Source organism: Dermacentor variabilis, chromosome 6, assembly GCF_050947875.1.
Source record: "Dermacentor variabilis isolate Ectoservices chromosome 6, ASM5094787v1, whole genome shotgun sequence".
NCBI classification, from domain to species: Eukaryota; Metazoa; Arthropoda; class Arachnida; order Ixodida; family Ixodidae; genus Dermacentor; species Dermacentor variabilis.
The window spans coordinates 94,006,283-94,024,270 of record NC_134573.1 but is presented as its reverse complement, the minus strand read 5'-3'; the positions used below and the strand labels follow the sequence as shown (position 1 = coordinate 94,024,270).

Genomic DNA, 17,988 nt, shown 5'->3' with positions numbered 1-17,988 from the left:
TAATATCAGAACACACGGTTCATTGCTCTTGCGTAATTGTGGCATATGATTCTAGCCTTATTTTTAGCAAAGAAAAAAAAGTATGCTCGATTTGGAAGGTGAAACAGAAACATAGTACATTAAAGATTGCAATACAGATGTGCTTCATTCGCACGTACGACATTTGTGGTCACGTATGTATAAAAATGACCCCGCAACACATCTCGAGCACATATACAGTCCTGGCAAAGCATCACCATGCGGCCTCTGTACGTTGCTTTCGCCGTCGCCATTGCTCATGCGGCGTTCGTCTATTTCCCGGCCTCGTCGAAGGCACAGCACAAGCTTCAGCGTAACTTGACTGATACGTTCGAGGTGAGTTGTCTGGAGAGAACAAGCGCTGCTTCCATGTTTTTGCAACGTTGAAATGTTCATCGTGGTAAACGCGAAAATGTGATATACCAGGTGCTTTCTTTCTTGTTGTAACACTTTCATTTACGGAAACTGTCATACCTAGGACCCTGCCGGTTCTTTTCTATGCTGTTCTAGGCTATGCGGCTCGCAGCCATTGGCAGCAAAAAAACAAAAAAAAACGGTCCGAGATAATGTAGATAATTTTCATAAATGTGCTACACATCTTTAAAATTATTCTGTTTAGGGCATAAACGATTGCAAAACTGAACGTGATGTGTAGTGAAGTCATGTCTACGTAACAGAATTCCTAAGTATAGCAGAACTCTCTAGATGCGAACCCTAGAAATATAAAACCAAATGCCTCCGAGCTCCAATAACTTTGTCCTGGAGTGGTCCAGGGACGTTTTATGAAAACTAATTACCGGAACGCCAACGTAACTGAAAGCTAGTTTTTTTGTGCAATGTTTTAGCCGAGAAGACGCATTTTATTTGTGTAATGCGCAAGAATTGCGGTAGACCTAAACGCCGAAGGTCCGACTGAGCCTCGTCGCAAAACTTTGGACACGTGTCCTTTGTTTATCTTTTTCCAGGGACAGCTTTTCTTTTCGGCCAACAACTGCTACAAGGGTTTCGCTCTGCGCGGCATGCGCCTTCATGCGTAGGAACGTTGTCGATTGTTGTCGCCGACTCTTGAGGGTAGTGACCTTGCCTAATTCGACTAGGCGTGCGACGCGAATAGTTGTGTCCTTTGTGGAACGTACGTGAGAACCCGTGATTACGCTGTAATGTACGTACCATGATCCCTGCATAAATAGCCGATGCACTTGGTCCGTGGAATAAACTTTCGACATCCGCCCCGATAATCCAGTGGCTATATTGCGTCGAGCTGCTGAGCAAGAGGCCAAGTATTCAATGCGGGCCTCTGGGGCCGGATTCCAGTGGGGTGGGAATGCCAGAACGCCGGTGTACCATGCACCGAGTGCCGGGCAAAGAAACCACGGTGGTCAAAGCATTCCGGTGTCCCTCACTAGGACGTGCCTCATAGTCAGATAATGGTTCGTTGACGTGAAACCGGAATACTGAATTAATTTTATATTACCGACAACTGGGCGCTAGACGCCATCGCTGTGCTTTGAGGCGTCATCTGTATTCTTGGGGTAATAAAAAGGAAGTTATATTTGGGGTACACAACTTTCGCACTATCTGGTTGTTCATCGTCACTAGAACTTGAGAATATAAGCAGATTGCTATTCAAATCAGTGATAGCCATGTGTTAGCAACTAGATGAAAAAAAAATCACATCAGAATTTCACTGAAGATCTAACGAAATAGGCCGCATTTCTAGAAACTTGTGCTGGCAATAACATTTCCGCTAAGCCTATATGATTTCACTACCCGTCGTCTTCACTTTCAGAATTACAACATGTGCCGATACAGAATGAATAAGAAGTCAATTAGGAAAAATTATGCAAACTATTGTTCAGACCTCTTTGCTTCTAACGTCCTCATAGCTGCGTTGCTTATCTGCAAAAACGGCAGGTTTCTAGGTAGGGCAGTCTTCTTTAAAAGGAAGTGTTCCGCATAAAAAAGAAACACCTCGTATATGTACGTCTGCGTATTTCAAGGAAGAAGCGTTGGAGTGGTGCTTTCTTTATTACTGAATTGCCCTACATTTATGTGGTAGGGCGGATGTGCCCTTCTCTCCTAAATCATTTTAAAATTGGACATTTAGCAGATGACTGCATGACTAGATGACTGAGTAATAAGAAGATTCTAGTGGTGAGCATGCCGGAGGGGACCCAGCGTTATCTGCCTACATAATGCAAATATGTCTAGAGCTTTTATACTTGTCAGCTGTGTACATGCGCATTGGGCTTTGTACGATATACTTACCCTTGGGACTCCCACATTGTACTCTTTCAACACCTAAGAAATATTGGTTCTTAATTACGTCCCGCGCCCGTGAAAGTTGGTCGTTGCTTAAGAGGAAGCTTTAGCTCGGGTGCTCCTATCTAAATACATGTAAAAGGAGAATTCCTTTTCCTCGACAAGCACTGCACCAAATTTGACCGAGGTTTGTTAACTTAATATCTAATTACAGTTGGCTTTGAATCTTATATTTAAGTCGTCAATATTCTATTAAAAGATGGGAAAAATTGAATATTTTGATAAAACTAAACTGTCAAAATTACAACTCTATAACTCAGCAATGAAAAAAATATCACTATTATGTGAACTGCATCTAATTGTAGATATACAGCGGACAAAGTTGCTGTGTTACACATGCACGTGAAAATATTTAGTAATATCGAAATACAGTTCTTGCAGAACCCTTGCACACAACGTAACAAATTCACGTAAGATATAAAATGACAAGTGAAATTTGCCCGCTTTCAATGATCTAGAGGACGCTGTTTAGAGAACGGCGATATCTCTTCTTGATGAAGGGCTATTAATTTGTAAACTTCATGCCTCTATTTTTTCCAAGCCTTCGAATACTTGAAAATCTTTTATATCAAAATTGAGGCCCTAAATCGTAATTGCGCTTCGAATAGTCACTAGAATTGAACTTTCTCTCTGAAATGCAACACATTTCATTAAACTCAGTTCGCGGGTTATCTCAGAAAACCATCTTCTTGCGTTTTATATGTTTTTGAATAGGCCAAGTTGGAGTTGGGGGGGGGGGTGTGCTGAGCTAAAGCTTCCTCTTAAGAAGCTGCATGTTCGTGCTGCCTACAGGTTATACAGGGTGTTTCAGCTAACTTAGACCAGTATTTAAAGAAAGCATCGGCGCTAGGCGTTTCGATATGGCACAGTATTGTTCTGAGCCATATGGAGTGCATCACGATATCTTTTTCAAATCCGCCAGGCTGAGTAATTTATAAAGATTACATAATCAACTTTTTAAATAGTAGCTTCAGGGAAAAATCCACGATATACATCTTGTAGCACTTGATCAGGAACATTGGAATATTTCTTCTATGCTAAGATAACTGTCCTGCTTATTTTTTCCCAGTCTTTCTTCAAAGTTCGCCCAATTTTATTATAACCACGTAATTTCTGGTTAGCGTGCCGTGCTTTTGGTGTCCTCAAATGTAAGTTGAACGAATTAGCAAGGCTGCTCCGCCTGCAGAAATCAAATGAACAGGCTCTCGGTGACTGGGATAGACGTGCAGTGGCAAAAGAGGCTTACATTTTTAAGAAAGAAATCTTCAACGTAAAAGCGACCGCCACATGCGAAAGCGATATGGGACTATGCGATATGAGATTGTGTCATGATATGTGCAAGTACGACCTCTGAATTTAATAGATGTTTAGTAAACGAAGAAAAACACGAGCGAAAAAGAAGCTTCATTCTCTAGCGCACAATGAAGGTTTTGTGCAATATGACGAATGTATATATATTTAGCTTTTGGTTAACGAAAAGAACAACTACTGTAGCTCACCGCACGGATATGAGTGTATACCAGCTACACCAACATCTAGAATGAGCTTTTTGAAAACTTATTTTCCCAGCCAACAAAGCAATAACTATACACGGATTAATAAACATGGCAATGTACCTTTCATTGGATGTGTCGTGTAATATGCTTGGCCAGAAATAGAGCTAGCAAAGCGCTTTTGCATTGCTTGATTAGCTGAGTTAAGAGAGAGAGAGGATATTCACTAGTCTGACAACTGTCCTAGGACACCAAAGCGGGGCGGAGGAGGAATTATGAGATAGATACGAGATTCAAAATTTATACCAAGTTATGTTTATGTGAAGGGAGAGCCGTTCTCGATCTATTGGGTATACTTTTAGTTGCGTTTTGGAAATTTTACGTGTGCTTCTAAACTACATGCTTAATACGCAAGACGGGGAGAAATTGAGAAGTCTATTGTAGCAGGATCGAGAACACGCGCAAGTGTGTAAGTCATCGTGTGTTCTAGAAGGAGTAGGATTTTAGAACAGTTTGCTTCCGAACCATTGTAAGGTCGCCGGTGTTGCTGCAATTTTTTCGGCAGTGTGTCGCTTTGCCGCATGGCATCGGGTCTTTTCTACGGTGGCACCACTATACCCCAGAAAGTCTTTTTGCTTAGATAAAATTAGGTATCGAATAATTGTACATTTTTTTCTCCTGCGAGGAGCGTTAAAATAAACCTTGTTGTTACTCTATTACTACTGCTTAGTACATGATAGTAGTCGGTACTAGCAGGAATCCTACAGTCTGTTGTTCTTAATGCGGACATTCCTACGTGTTGTAAAAAAAAAAACGCAGTTCGAGTCAGTACGCAATGCAAACAGGGCAGTTTTTGTCGGTAGGATATTTGTGCTAAGATCTCGACTAGTCGGTCTAGAACAGGCGAAGGATAATGTAGCTAAGCGGATTGGGAAGCTAGAAAACTACCTGAAGAGCGAACACAAGCAGAAGAAGGGCGTAGGAAATAAAACAACGAACGTAGAAAGAAAGATGAATGCCACTTTTGCACAAAGTAATGCTGAATGCTTCGATAAGAGCACGGCGAATGGGTCTGGCACCGAAACGAGAGCCGGTAAGGAAGCCGAAACCACAACGCCCCAATGCAGTGGAGGACACGTCAGTCATAGGGGCTACCACTGACGTGCCGGCCGTGAAAGTCAACAAAGTGAAGGGTGACAATGAGGCAGGGGGGAAGAGCATCGCGGCCTTAGGTGAAGCTTTCGGCGGCTAGAGTGAAAGCGACGAGTTGTCTTTACTGGGGATTCAAACATGCTTAGAGTATAACCAGTTATAATAGAGAGGCTAGATGCTGCCGAGGGAGTCCAGATTAACGAGCTTCTGGAGAAATCAATAAGGACAGTGATAGCGAAAGCCAAGGAGCACATTTGGAACACAGTGGAGTAGAGGCACCTAGTGATGATAATCGGCGGAGTAATTGACGTACTGCTAGAACGAGGGACAGGGATCGCGAAGCAAATAACCAAAGGGGTTACCGATCTAGCGAACATTTCAAAGGAAGTGCAAATCACACTGTGCGCGGTTGAAAGGCAGGGATATGCAACTGAAAGGGCAGTACTTGCAATAAAGAGGAAAATTTGGCCAATTTTGCGCTCATTGACATCAACTGAGAAGGGCACCGAGCCGGGGCAGGAATGCGCTTTTGTGCGTGACGCGATACATTTTAGCGATAATGTAGCAACACCAGTTGTACGTGGCTTCGTAGCATGGGCAGTAGAGTTTTTAGGCTGGCCCCAGGCACTCAAGAAGGAAGGTTAAGTATTGAATGTAGCGACACACCAAGCAAGAAGCAGAATTACACCGCAGTGAGTTAAGATGCGCAAGGGATCAGTATAGACAGAAACATGCAGGGAGGTTGCAAGCAGGAAAAATGGCTGGAAATTCAAACGCCGCTGAATTACTATACTATAAACGCGTTGTCATGGACCGAAACGCATCTAGGAGATTTGGAGCAGCCACCTGTTATTGACAGCATTGTATGGAAGGAGTGTAACAGAGTGATTGGGTCAAGGAGAGACAGAGGCGTAGACATGCTAATTAAACGAGGTGCAAAGTTTCGAAGATAAACATGTAAGGAGCATTTAAGGATTAGTGGCACATGGGAAGGCAAAAACAAGTGAGTTGTAGTAGCTTACCAGCGGACAAGTAGTGATAGCAGAGAGAAACATACATAATTTATTTATCCTGTTATAAGCGATCATAAATAGTTCAAAAATCGGCCCAGGTGGTTTAGTAGGTGATGTGAATGCGCACACAGAAGATGTAGACTGATATACGGATTGCAGCGGTTCTCTGGGGCTGGATCTGTGCGATGAAAAACATGTTATAGTAATTAAAAGGGATAATAAGTGTCATGGACAGGGAACGTAGCAATGCGAAAATAGGCAGTGATGTATTGACTGCGTGTTAGTCTCAGAAATGGTTTACGAGCGGCTAGACCCAGTGATGATGCATGAACATGGCGAAAATAGCCTGGGATAGCGATCCCGAAGGTTTAAGAATAACTACGGGAGAGATAATAATGCAGAAAATGAACTAATAGCCTCAGAATTTTTAACTCGAATGAAGAGCAAATAACATAGATCGAAAAAAAAAACATAGAAGAAAATGGAAGCGTTTTCTACTAGTCTTGGAAGATAAAGAACTAGTAGACATTGCAGCAGGAGACAAGAAAGACACGGCAAAAAAAATTGTTGGATTGGAACGCGTAAATCACGTAAGCGGTGGAACAAGGAAATAAAGCAAGCCATAGAAGAGCGTAAGCAGACGTCAAGGAATCACCGAGAAGCCCAAAAGTTAGGATCACACATAGCAGCCGTGCTGCTTACATGAAAAAAATACAGCGAGAGAGAGAGAGAGAGAGAGAGAGAGAGAGAAACAACTTCATGTAGTCGCCTGCAGAACGACACCATGACTAAATGGCGCCGTGACGCGGGCCCTGACGTCTTCTCAGCGGGTGGTCTCTACTCAAGTCCAGCGTGTGTTACTCCCGCGGTCGGTCGCCCTGAGGGGCAACGTTCCCTCGGTTTCGCTTGGCCTTTGTCTTTCAAGAGCCGCCGAGACCTGCTGGGCGGCCAAAGTTTGGCTTTCGTGGTCGTAGCACTCCGCCGCAGCCGTGAGTCACGGTGGAATCGCTGTACTTGTCGAAGCATCGTCGGGGAACTTGGCGCAATCCCACAGGGTGTGCGTCAGGGTGGCCCACTCGCGCTGGCACACGCGCCACACATCACTCACATATAATTTCGGGTATATATGAGTCATTAACACTGGGGTGGGTAACGAACCAGTTTGCAATTATCTGAACAGCACCGCCTCCGCTCGGCTCAGCCCCGGGTGCACGGGTGGGAAAGTCCTTCGAGCCAGGCGGTGGAACTGTGTAACCTCGTTGAACGTCATCATGGGGTCCTTGGCACTACACCGCCTTGGACGGTCGGTTGCAGCGGCGCGGTTGGTTAGCGCTCGCGCCACTGCGTGTGCCGTCTCGTTGTAGTTATCGTGCTTCTCCGACGCATCGTTGCCCGCGTGTTCGGGGAACCATTTGATTCTAATGTATCGATTCTCTCGTTGCAGGTCAGCCGAGCACAGAACGCGCACAGCCTCACCACACACTTTCCCCTTTGCATAATTTCGCACTGCACTTCGCGAATCGCACAACACTGTCTGGCACCCGGGGTCGGCAATGGCCAGGGCAATGGCCACCTCCTCCGCCTGACACGCCTCGCGCTCGTGCAAAGGAAATTTCAATGCAAAAGTTAACTTTGGGAGCATAACATTCGCAAAAGAGAGAAAGGTGCACCAAATATATTCTGGAACCACGTAAGAGCACTCGCAGCTCCAACTAAATTTCGCAAACGGCTATAACGGATGAAGACGGTAACAACTTCGAAGCAAATGACGTGCTGCTGTACATCAAAGACGTACATCAGAGATGTGCTGCGGCACATCAGGGATTACATCGGCGAGAAAGAAAGCGTAGTTTGGACTCAGATCCAGCAACAATACAGAATCCTGAAAGATAAAGAATGACCACAAAACACGTTTGCTCTACGAAAAGCACACGAAAATGTTCCTAATACCACGGCCACAGGACCTTATGAAATCCTCATATAGTTAATCAAAAGTCTCGCTCCAAAGAGCAAGGAATTGTTGATTAATGCCATAGAGCAAGTGATAAGAACGAAGAAAATTCGGGTTGGATGGCATGAAAGCAAGATGAAGCTCGTCTGCAAAGGCAAAGGTGTTAAGAATAAGACGAGCTTGCACAGGCCAGTTACGATAATGTCGGTGATATACTATAGAATGGCAATGCAAGCCAGAAAACTAGAACTGTCGAAGTGGGTGGAGCTAAATCATCTACCGAAGGAACTACAGAGTGTGTTCCGACTAGGCAGACGCTTAGAGGATAATATGTGTGTATTAAGTTAGTGCATGGATATTTCAGCAGCTGAGAACATACCTTTATAGTTAGTATTTCTAGCTATTGAAGGAGCCTACGACAACGTAGACTGGCCAGTTGTTATGGAATATTCTCAAGCACGAAAGCATAGGTGCTGAGAGATATATATAGAAACAATCGAATGCAAATTATATGGGAAAACGGAGAATTTATTGAGTGGTGGAAATTCAGGAATGACTGAAGCAAGGGTGTCCTTTGTTTCAATTGTTCTTCACAGTTTATGTTAATGACATAAAATACCGACTACAAACAATTAAAATAGAAGGGTTTGATTTATTCTACGTGCGTAGCGGACAAATGGTGCAACAGAAAGTCACAGGACTGATGTATGCGGATGACATAGTGCTACTAGCAGACAATGCAAGATATTTACAGAGGCTTAAGTCTGCCTTTGGCAACGCATCGACCAATATATACCTTAAGTTTAGCACAGAGAAGTCAGGAATTGTTGTCTTTAGTGAAGGTAAGAGCAATTACACGGCGTCAATTCAAAATCAAGTCCTAGTCCTAATTAAGCAATATAGATACCTCGGCGTATACATATATGAAGTAAAATCTTGCTCAAGTAGCCATTAAAATAATCTAAAAATAAAAGAGAAGCGGAAGACAGCAATATTTGAAACATAGAACATTCGGGGCCACAATATCAGGTGGCACGTGGTATCGGGAAAGGAGTGATTGTGCCAGCGCTAATGTTCGCAAATGTAATTTGTGCTTCAAAATGGGTACCTTGGCTGCGTTGGAAATTAGCCAATGATTGGCAGGCCGGTTGGTTTTGGGAGCCCAAGGTAAAACCATAAATGAGGCAGTGTAACGGGACACGAGTTGAGCCTCTCTCGAAGTCCGAGGAGCGCAGAACAAAATTGGTTTGGAAGAAAAGCACAGACTCATGGATCAAAATCCATGGACAGCTATAGTGCCCAAATATCTGTGCCTGAAAAGGGCTGGCACAGAATGGAGGAAGAGTTCAAGAATGTTGGCAGCCAACTATAGGGTATTTGAAAGTGTAAATAGGCAATCAAGAGTCATTAGGAACAATGCGAGAGAATCAGAGACATCCGAATGGGACGCAAAGAACGGAAACAAGAAAACTATGGACATTCAAAAGAACGGGGAGAGAGAAATTAGAAGAGACAATATGTGCAATAACATAAATGCGAGTGCCTTGCTCTTTCAAGCTCGAGCTGGTCGCCTAAGGACAAAAACATAGCAGAGCTAATATTCGTGTAGCATCCATCGTCATCTTCCTCGGCCGCCATTTACATATGGCACGCTCCAGCGCATGTGTCTCGGGACTCGTGCCGTGAGCTGCGAGGTTAGAAAAAGAAGGTAAGAAGAATAAAAAAAGAGCCTCTGCTCCTGCTATCGGTCCGAACGGTTCCCAGGAGTTTCGCACGTAGGCCCACACACTGTGTAGTGTACCTCACCCCAGTCCCTATAATTCGCAACATGATGAGGCATGTACAGGCTGAAAAAAAGAATCCGCTACACCTTCCAGAAGTGTTTGAAGCACCAACCGATCAGCACTCCAGATACGGAAAATAACTTTACAGTATGCGTGGGAAAGAGAAAAGTAGGGAAGAGATTGATACGACGGCATCCATTACAGGCCCAGGTAGCCGTACCAGGTAGATAGAGAGGTATTGAAGATAATAATATATTGCAGATGTAAACGAAAATGCTAGAATGAAAAACGCATACAGCGCCTCTGTATAAATGAAGCAGTCTAGGTTACTATTTATCAACGCTCTGTTTCAAAGAGCACGGGAAGAACTCATCATCATAAGTGAACTGCCCATTCGGCTCCACAGGGCAGTTCTTCAACGCCGTCAACGGCCCCGTGTCGCAGACAATCTGGACTCAGCGTCTCGCGTCCAGCGTCGACCGTCGCTTCTGGTAACCTCATTTAGCACTACGCATAACCTACCACGGAGGCACTCCACGTAGCGCAGTAGAACTTACTGGAGTAATCGAATTTATTACAGTAATATACTCCAGGAAAATAGTAAAGTACAACTTACACTCAACCTATAGACATAATAGCATAGTATTGTCATTTGAATATAGGCGAAAACATAATTCTGTTAATCGGAAAGTAAAACAAAAATCCCTTTTACAGCGTTTCTACCATTCATAGACCGGCCATGGTGTCCGAGGTGCGCGCGCGCCAGCGCGTGCAAATCTCGGAGGCTACGGAACAACACGCACGGTTACTTGCAACACCTCGAGATGGTGCTCAGCTCGGCTGAATCGCGGCCCACGTAAAAGGCCGCGTTTCTACCAGAACACTCGCCTTCTTGCATAGCGTTCGCCTCCACAGTTTCCCAGTAAAAATTATGGTTACATAAGTTGCCCTCACCGTGAACAATGAGAAGCAGTCAGGGATCTTTGAATGCTACTACGTTCCTCTCTTAAAGGCAAAGCTTAAGCTTCGCGACCTCCAAATTTTTTGAGACAACTAGAAGCTGCAGAGGTCGAAGCGGGACAAAGCACCATGCTACATGTATTCAGGGGGACCGCAACACAGCGGCAGCATAAGCGGGAATTGTCTCGCCTAAATCGGGACGTCTACTCACCCTTATCCACCCCTGCATGTGTGTTTTTGCAGCTGTTCGACAAGTTCCCTTACGTCGTGCTAGTGTACAGTTCAGGCGAGGATCCAGAATTTCAATGCCTGACGAACAAGCGAACTGAGTTGGACATGAACGCTAAGAAAGCCACGTACGTCTGGATGTTCAAAGGCCATAACGGCAGTGAGAGGTAAGTTCTTCCTCATTTTAAACTATTAGCGATTATTGTATTTGGGGAAAATGGCGTGTTTACCAAATGTACAGATTAACTGAAATGTGGTTATATGAATATGTAATGTGAATGCTAACGTTAAGCTGGAACATTTCTTCAAAAGACTACGCCTTCGTAAGCCCCACTTCGGAAATGCTAGAACACATATGGGGAAATTTCATTCATGGCAATCATCCGGTCCTGTACGGCTATTTACTGTTGCAGTGACAATTTTTTTTACAGCACGGTTAATATGAACTCCATCTTTTGTGCAGAAAAAACGTTGCTTTGCATTTATCCGCCGGCGACGCACCGGACAGGGTCGTTTTTACTTTGAATAATGGTAAGTTGGCCACTACTTGAAGCTAATTATTCTCTTAAGCACCACTATTCCCCTGTGTTATTGGACATTTACAAATATTAACTTAAAATGTCAGCGATGGCGTCGGAAAATGTGGTAACCTTGTAACGTATACTCTGAGTGCTTAGGTCCTCCTAAACGTAACAACTTCAATAAATTCTTTTGACGTCAACTTGGGTCACTGGACATGTGCTAATCTTTAGTGACAAAAAGTCCATCAAAAATAAACCGGCGCTGGGCGGAATGGAACCTGCGACATATAAATCCAATATGTGCGCAAGTGCCATGCGCGCACTTCAGGGCCGTGTCGCGAGATGGCGCAGCGTGGTTAGTGAGGAGTGCAAGAGAGGAGCCACTCTGCATACTCGCCTTATGCACGACGCGTTTCGGTGGTTGCGAATGCGTCTCTAGATTGCTTCAATGCTCACTGAATTGCATTCAACATTCGTCGACAGATGGGCCCGACCTGAAATTTTTCTAAATACTAGAGTAGAGCTCTAATGCTGTAGCTTAACGTGACTGTGGTTGCTTGCATGTGTATCTCTTGCAGACACGGAGCACACCATGGTTGCCCATTTTGTGTACACAGACTATAAAAACTGCGTCGTTGTGGAGATTCCCTACGACGGAGATCGTAAGTGAATTTACTGATACATAGGCGTTCCCTAAATGTCTTTTCTTCCGATTTAGTTTCCCACTTCTAAAGCGTTGATCCCGTTTCAATACAGCCTGACATTTCTGCCTGACTAACGCGTCTAGTTTGTCACTACTGCTGGAATTGCTCTTTCGGGCAAAGAACAAACATTTAGATGAAAGATTTTCGGGCTCTCATGGCTATTTAAGATGGCCTTAGCAGAATTTAATTCACGCCCGCACTAAAAGACTGCTATAGCTCGCAATAAAGCCGCCATTACCTGAGCAGCCCCTGTGGGAGCGAGCACACTGCAAGGCTTGAATAGCTTGAAGGTAGGTCTGACAAAGCTATGCCGCAAGACAGCTGAGCCATCGAAGGCACAGAAATTTGGCTACAATTTTGCAATACTATGTTGCAATGTGAATCACAGTGGGCAGTATCTCTTTTCAGAATGCGACAAGCCTTTCCTGCGAATGACTGGAATTGTAACAGTGCATTTGAGTGTGTTTTCTTTTTGTTCTGTAGAAAAGAGAATATTTGCAGCTACAACAAGATGTTTGAGCGATTATTTTAATTGCGTTCAACCTGAATGTGAGGACATACCTAAATTAGTAAAGATGTAAAGGCGAACCAGCCGCCAACAAGATAATTGCCGAACTTAACCTAAATTCGGCATCATAATGCTACATAGCAGTAAATGCGCCCGTTCTTAATTGAGAATGGCCCGGCAGTTCTGGAAGAGGAAATCCTTCCATGATATCAAGCGACATAAGGCGCTTACTACGGCAGTGACACATCATACGTCACGTACTTCTACACGTTTGTTAGGGCTGTACTAAAAGTTTTTGTAGAAAGCTCGATACACTTCTCAAGCTTTCCTGTGTCAACGAGAGCATTACAGGATATATTTAGGAGGCTCCTGAGCCTATTGCAAGCGGGCGCTGGAACCCGCTCGTCAAGATAACTACGGCCCCTTCACAAATACATATAATTCCACACAATAAATGAAGGTTATAACACACACGATCTGAGCAGGTAAAAGAATATCATTGTTTCGTTGTGCAGCTTTTCCATTTTAGACTAATGGAACTCGTTCTCATACCACACACACACACACACACACACACACACACACACACACACACACACACACACACACACACACACACACACACACACACACACACACACACACACACACACACACACACACACACACACACACACACACACACACACACACACACACACACACACACACACACACACGCACGCACACACACACACACACGCACACACGCACACACGCACACACACACACACACACACACACACACACACACACACACACACACACGCACACACAAACAAACACCTACGTGAACAAGGACAACTGACTTGAAGCAAGCAATGTGGTTTTTTAGAACAAAGGAACTGAAAGCTTTCAGTATTCATAAGTTCTATGTCACATTGTGTGAATGTTTTTACTTAAGCGGCGCTATTTCTTCTGCGAAATAAAGTAAAAGATAACAAAGTGAGGGCATTCTGCGGACGTCAAAAATTGAAATTCCGCACAGGGAACGAGAATCAAGATTCTAGGCCTTGCGCTAAGTGTTGCTTATAGGCATGTGGGAGTGTGCTCCATTCAAGTTGGGGCTTACAAGTCAGTGATACACAACCTAGATGCGCTGAAAAAAATATAAATATTCAGTGTGAATCGTTCTTAGTTGTTTGCTTATTATTGTGGATGTATAATTTGGTGTTTTTGCTAATACCGAACACTTGGGAATACCAACCAGTGTAGCCGGCTTGACAGGAGTGAGCACTGCTTATTGTTACCATTCCTTTTTTTTAACCAGAATGCCAGCTATGGGTTTCGAAGGAAGTCGAAGACAACATTCCCCAGCATTGCTTGGATCACCTCGAAGATATTTGTGACGTCTCCAAGGAAGAGTACTCGAAAGAGCTCTGCCAGAATGAAGTGGACGACCTTTGAAGGGTGAAGAGAACAAAGCCGCTATGTCCGGGTACGGCGCGTAAATACCTCTTGTAAATTTATTCTTATAAATAAAGAATTGCAGTCAACGTGCTGCCGCAAACATTTTTTTTCGAAGTAGTGTTATCATAACGAAGTGCTGTGTAAGTCTTTCACAAGCTTGTACTTCGTTTCGCCGATGACATCCGCAGTGCGTCGTCTGAAGCAAGGTCACAAGGCGACAGTCAATTTCTTTGTCTCTCTACCACGGCGCCACCTTTTTATCCAGGCAATAACCTAAGGTACATGCAGGCGAACCTCCACTCTACCTTCAGCTGTGCTTGCGCGCCTACAGTAATCTCTCAGCCGCTGATTTTGACGTCTGCTGCTTGCATATTCATTGGTTTTGCCACTTGTTGGAAGAATATGCCACTTGCCGTTGTAAGAACTGTTACAGCACGTCTTTCCGCATTTTAGCATCGATTCCTAATGGTGACGTTATCACGAGAAAAGCACGGAGTCCAACCCTTTAGCGGCATCTTTGTTTACATGGACCAGTGTGATCATCACTCGTCATTCGCGTGAGATATTACAAAAAAGGAAACCGGGGACACCTAAGCACTTCTTATCAGTTGTGAATGCGAAATCATTAATGCCCATTTGAACGCTGCTAAGCAGTCCTTGGAGGTATAATCTCGCGCGCAAGCGAGCGCATTAAGAGGCTTGACTGGCTTGGCGTGTTATTTGGAAATACTGAGACTCAGTTAGAAGGCATGTGAGATCAAGTTTGAGCCGTCATGGAACAGGTGGATAACACATGCTTCCGAGAGCGAGAGCGAGGGTGATGTGGTGTCATGGTGATGCCCTCTCCCCTCACGCAGCACCTGGCGCTTTTGCAGTTCATTGCGGTCGCAGGTGCTCCCTTTCTTTCGTTTTTTTTTTGTCGTTTAGGCGCGCTCGTGACGTGGCCTCGCAGCCAATGGGAATTTAGAAGCACCTTTTTCTTGTTTGTTTAGACGACAGCGCCGGCTTTCTTCCTCAATGGAGCATTTGATGTTTTCCCTTCAAAATTTGATGCCTTGCGATGAAATGACTTCGGAATGCAACTAAACGCCGATTGTCGCCTATGGGCAACGTCGTACCATTCCCAGAAGCGCCGGTATTAGCATTTTTTTTGGCAGCTGTAACAAGGAGGCCATTCTATTGTATCCCATTACCAATTATGGTAGGTGGCCTTCGCGGTTTATAACCATTTTCGAGCATGCAATTTGTGTATTAGGTGATTAGGTTGAGTAGCCTTAGATGAGATTCTGGGCGAATCATCGCTTGTTTAAGAGCGTGTAATCGCGAGAGCACCAATATCAGTAACGGCGCTGCTGATATTCAAGCAAAGCAAGTGTTACGCAGCTATACCGAAGATGCCACCTTTTGTGGCCTCTTTTGTATGTAGGCCACACCAGTGTGCCTTGATTTTTTTCGTTATGTTTCTTTAGTTTAATTCGTACACATGTATACTTATGTATAACTAGTTGCACTTTACGCAGAGAAGTGGCGCGAAGGGTGATTGGCAGTGTTCTGCAGCGGCTACATATCGATGTTAAGAACACTCCCCTTATCTTTCCACCTCTTTCAGAAACATCTTTCAATGAAGAGACCACTGTTAAATTATCATGGTATAAATTCAGCGCCAAGGTGCCTGTGTTTTTCCGTTATTGTTCCGTTGCCTTGCCGAACTTTTGTGTATATTGAAATACGGGTTTAAACCCAATTCTCTATTCTTTTATAAGAACTAGGTGAAATTTATAAGTCACGCGGCTTTACTACTAGTTTAATTATATTATCTGCTATATGCTACTAGCATAAGTATACGTGTGTGATGCCATCTAAGAATAGCGGAACTACTAAGTTAGTATGCAAAGGCATGACCAGCAGACGACGAACTAATGTTTCCAGTAACTTGATTTGTCCAGTAGATTGGTATGCTCCCGAAAAATGCACCGCACATCTTTGAAGCCTCCAGGGATGGGTGTTACACATCACTGGCAGTACTTTCTGCCAGTGAGTGACTTCTTTATATCAAGATCAAGAAGCCGCGTGACTTATAAATTTCACCTAGTTCTTATAAAAGAATAGAGAATTGGGTTTAAACCCGTATTTCAATATACACAAAAGTTCGGCAAGGCAACGGAACAATAACGGAAAAACACAGGCACCTTGGCGCTGAATTTATACCATGATAATTTAACAGTGGTCTCTTCATTGAAAGATGTAAAGATCCAAGGTACCTTTGCTCACTGCTGTACATTAGAGCTGGCACTTGTGTAAGGACCGGTAGTGTAAAGTGCGCAAAAAATTTTAACAGAACGAATAATTGTTAGCGCTGGTGGATGTTCATTGTTCGTCGTACGCCATCCACAAAACGAATGAATAAAACATCATCAAATAAAGCTAACACAAAATAGACGCGAAGAAACAAAAACCACCAAGTTGTATATGATCAGATAACATTGCATATTTGACTGTAAAGAAACCGATACACCCATTGCGTTAGTGTAAACATATGGCTGGAAAACTAAACAGCAATGCTTCGAAAATCAAAATGCCTTTCAAAGTTGTAAACACTTTCCTGCTTCCCATTTGAATGTAAATTTGCCGTGTACGAGCATGAAGGAAGTCGAGCTCACGTACTTTTTTTTTATTTATTCCGTACTGCCAGCCTGTTTCAGAGGCCCTAGGCAGGAGTGGGATATACATATAGGCTTTAAAGCCAATAACATGTGAAACACAAGAAAAAAAAAAGAGAAAAAGAAAGAAAAGGTGGAAACAAGCAAAGCGTCATCATGGTACAATGCAAAAGAAAGAAACAACAATAAAAAGGAAGGAAGATATCAACGAATTCTGCAATAAAGCACATGTTTACACAATGGCTTATATACATACACACACAAAGAAATTAACGGTGCCCTTAACATGATATGATCTATATCACATAGTGTATGGATTAGGATAGAAATCGTGGGAAACGTTTCGGTTCATAGATTAATGAGTGCGTGCATGAAGGACGATATGGTGGAGCTTTGAAGAACGTTTTCAGGCAGGGCGTTCCAGTCATGGATGGTTCGGGGGAAAAAGGACTGCTTAAATAATGTGGTATGGTGCGAATACTCGTCTAACCTGAATGAATGTGATGAACGCGTTGGGCGCCGGCTACAAGGGGTAATATACAATTTTTTATCTAGTTTTACATGTTCCCGATGAATTAAATATCACATTTTGAGCCTGTCTCTATACCGTCTTGCCTCTAGGGTTTCCAGGTTCGCCTGCTGTAAAAGAGCGCTAACTGATGTATGACGGCGGTAGGAATTAAAAATAAACCTGACTGATTTCCGCTGTATCATTTTAATCATATTTATGCTTGCTTGGGTGTAAGGATCCCAGACAGGAGTAGCGTACTCTAACAATGGTCTGATAAAAGTCTTGTATGCCAATAATTTTATATTACATGTAGATTTAGCCAAGGTCCTCCTCAGGTATCCGAGCTTATTCATGACTTTCTTTTTAATGTGAGCTACATGACTGTTCCACCTAAGGTCCGACGTAATTACTAAACCAAGGTATTTATATTCTGTAACAGAGGATAGGTTATGGCCATTAATGCTGTATACAAAGGGTAACGGCTTCTTTTTGCGTGTGATGATCATTGATACTGTTTTTGTTAGGTTAATGTTCATTTGCCACTCTAAGCACCAAGTCGCTATTGCTGATAAAGATGAATTTAGGATCGTCTGATCTGCCTCGCTGTGAATTTCATTATAAAGTACGCAGTCATCTGCAAACAGTCGAATTTTAACTGGTATATTATGCACTATATCATTGATAAAAATTAGAAAGAACAGAGGGCCCAAGACT

At 43.6% G+C, this 17,988-nt stretch overlaps 1 protein-coding gene across 1 annotated transcript; it reads left to right on the top strand.

Moving 5' to 3' along the window:
- The first annotated feature begins 228 nt into the window (after nucleotides 1-228).
- On the top strand, nucleotides 229-14,129 carry LOC142584267 (uncharacterized). Its single transcript, XM_075694409.1, has 5 exons — nucleotides 229-354; nucleotides 10,937-11,088; nucleotides 11,385-11,452; nucleotides 12,021-12,104; nucleotides 13,964-14,129. Exons 1-5 carry the CDS (start codon nucleotides 238-240, stop codon nucleotides 14,098-14,100), a joined length of 558 nt encoding a protein of 185 aa, XP_075550524.1. The 5' UTR covers nucleotides 229-237; the 3' UTR covers nucleotides 14,101-14,129.
- Nucleotides 14,130-17,988: the final 3,859 nt, after the last annotated feature.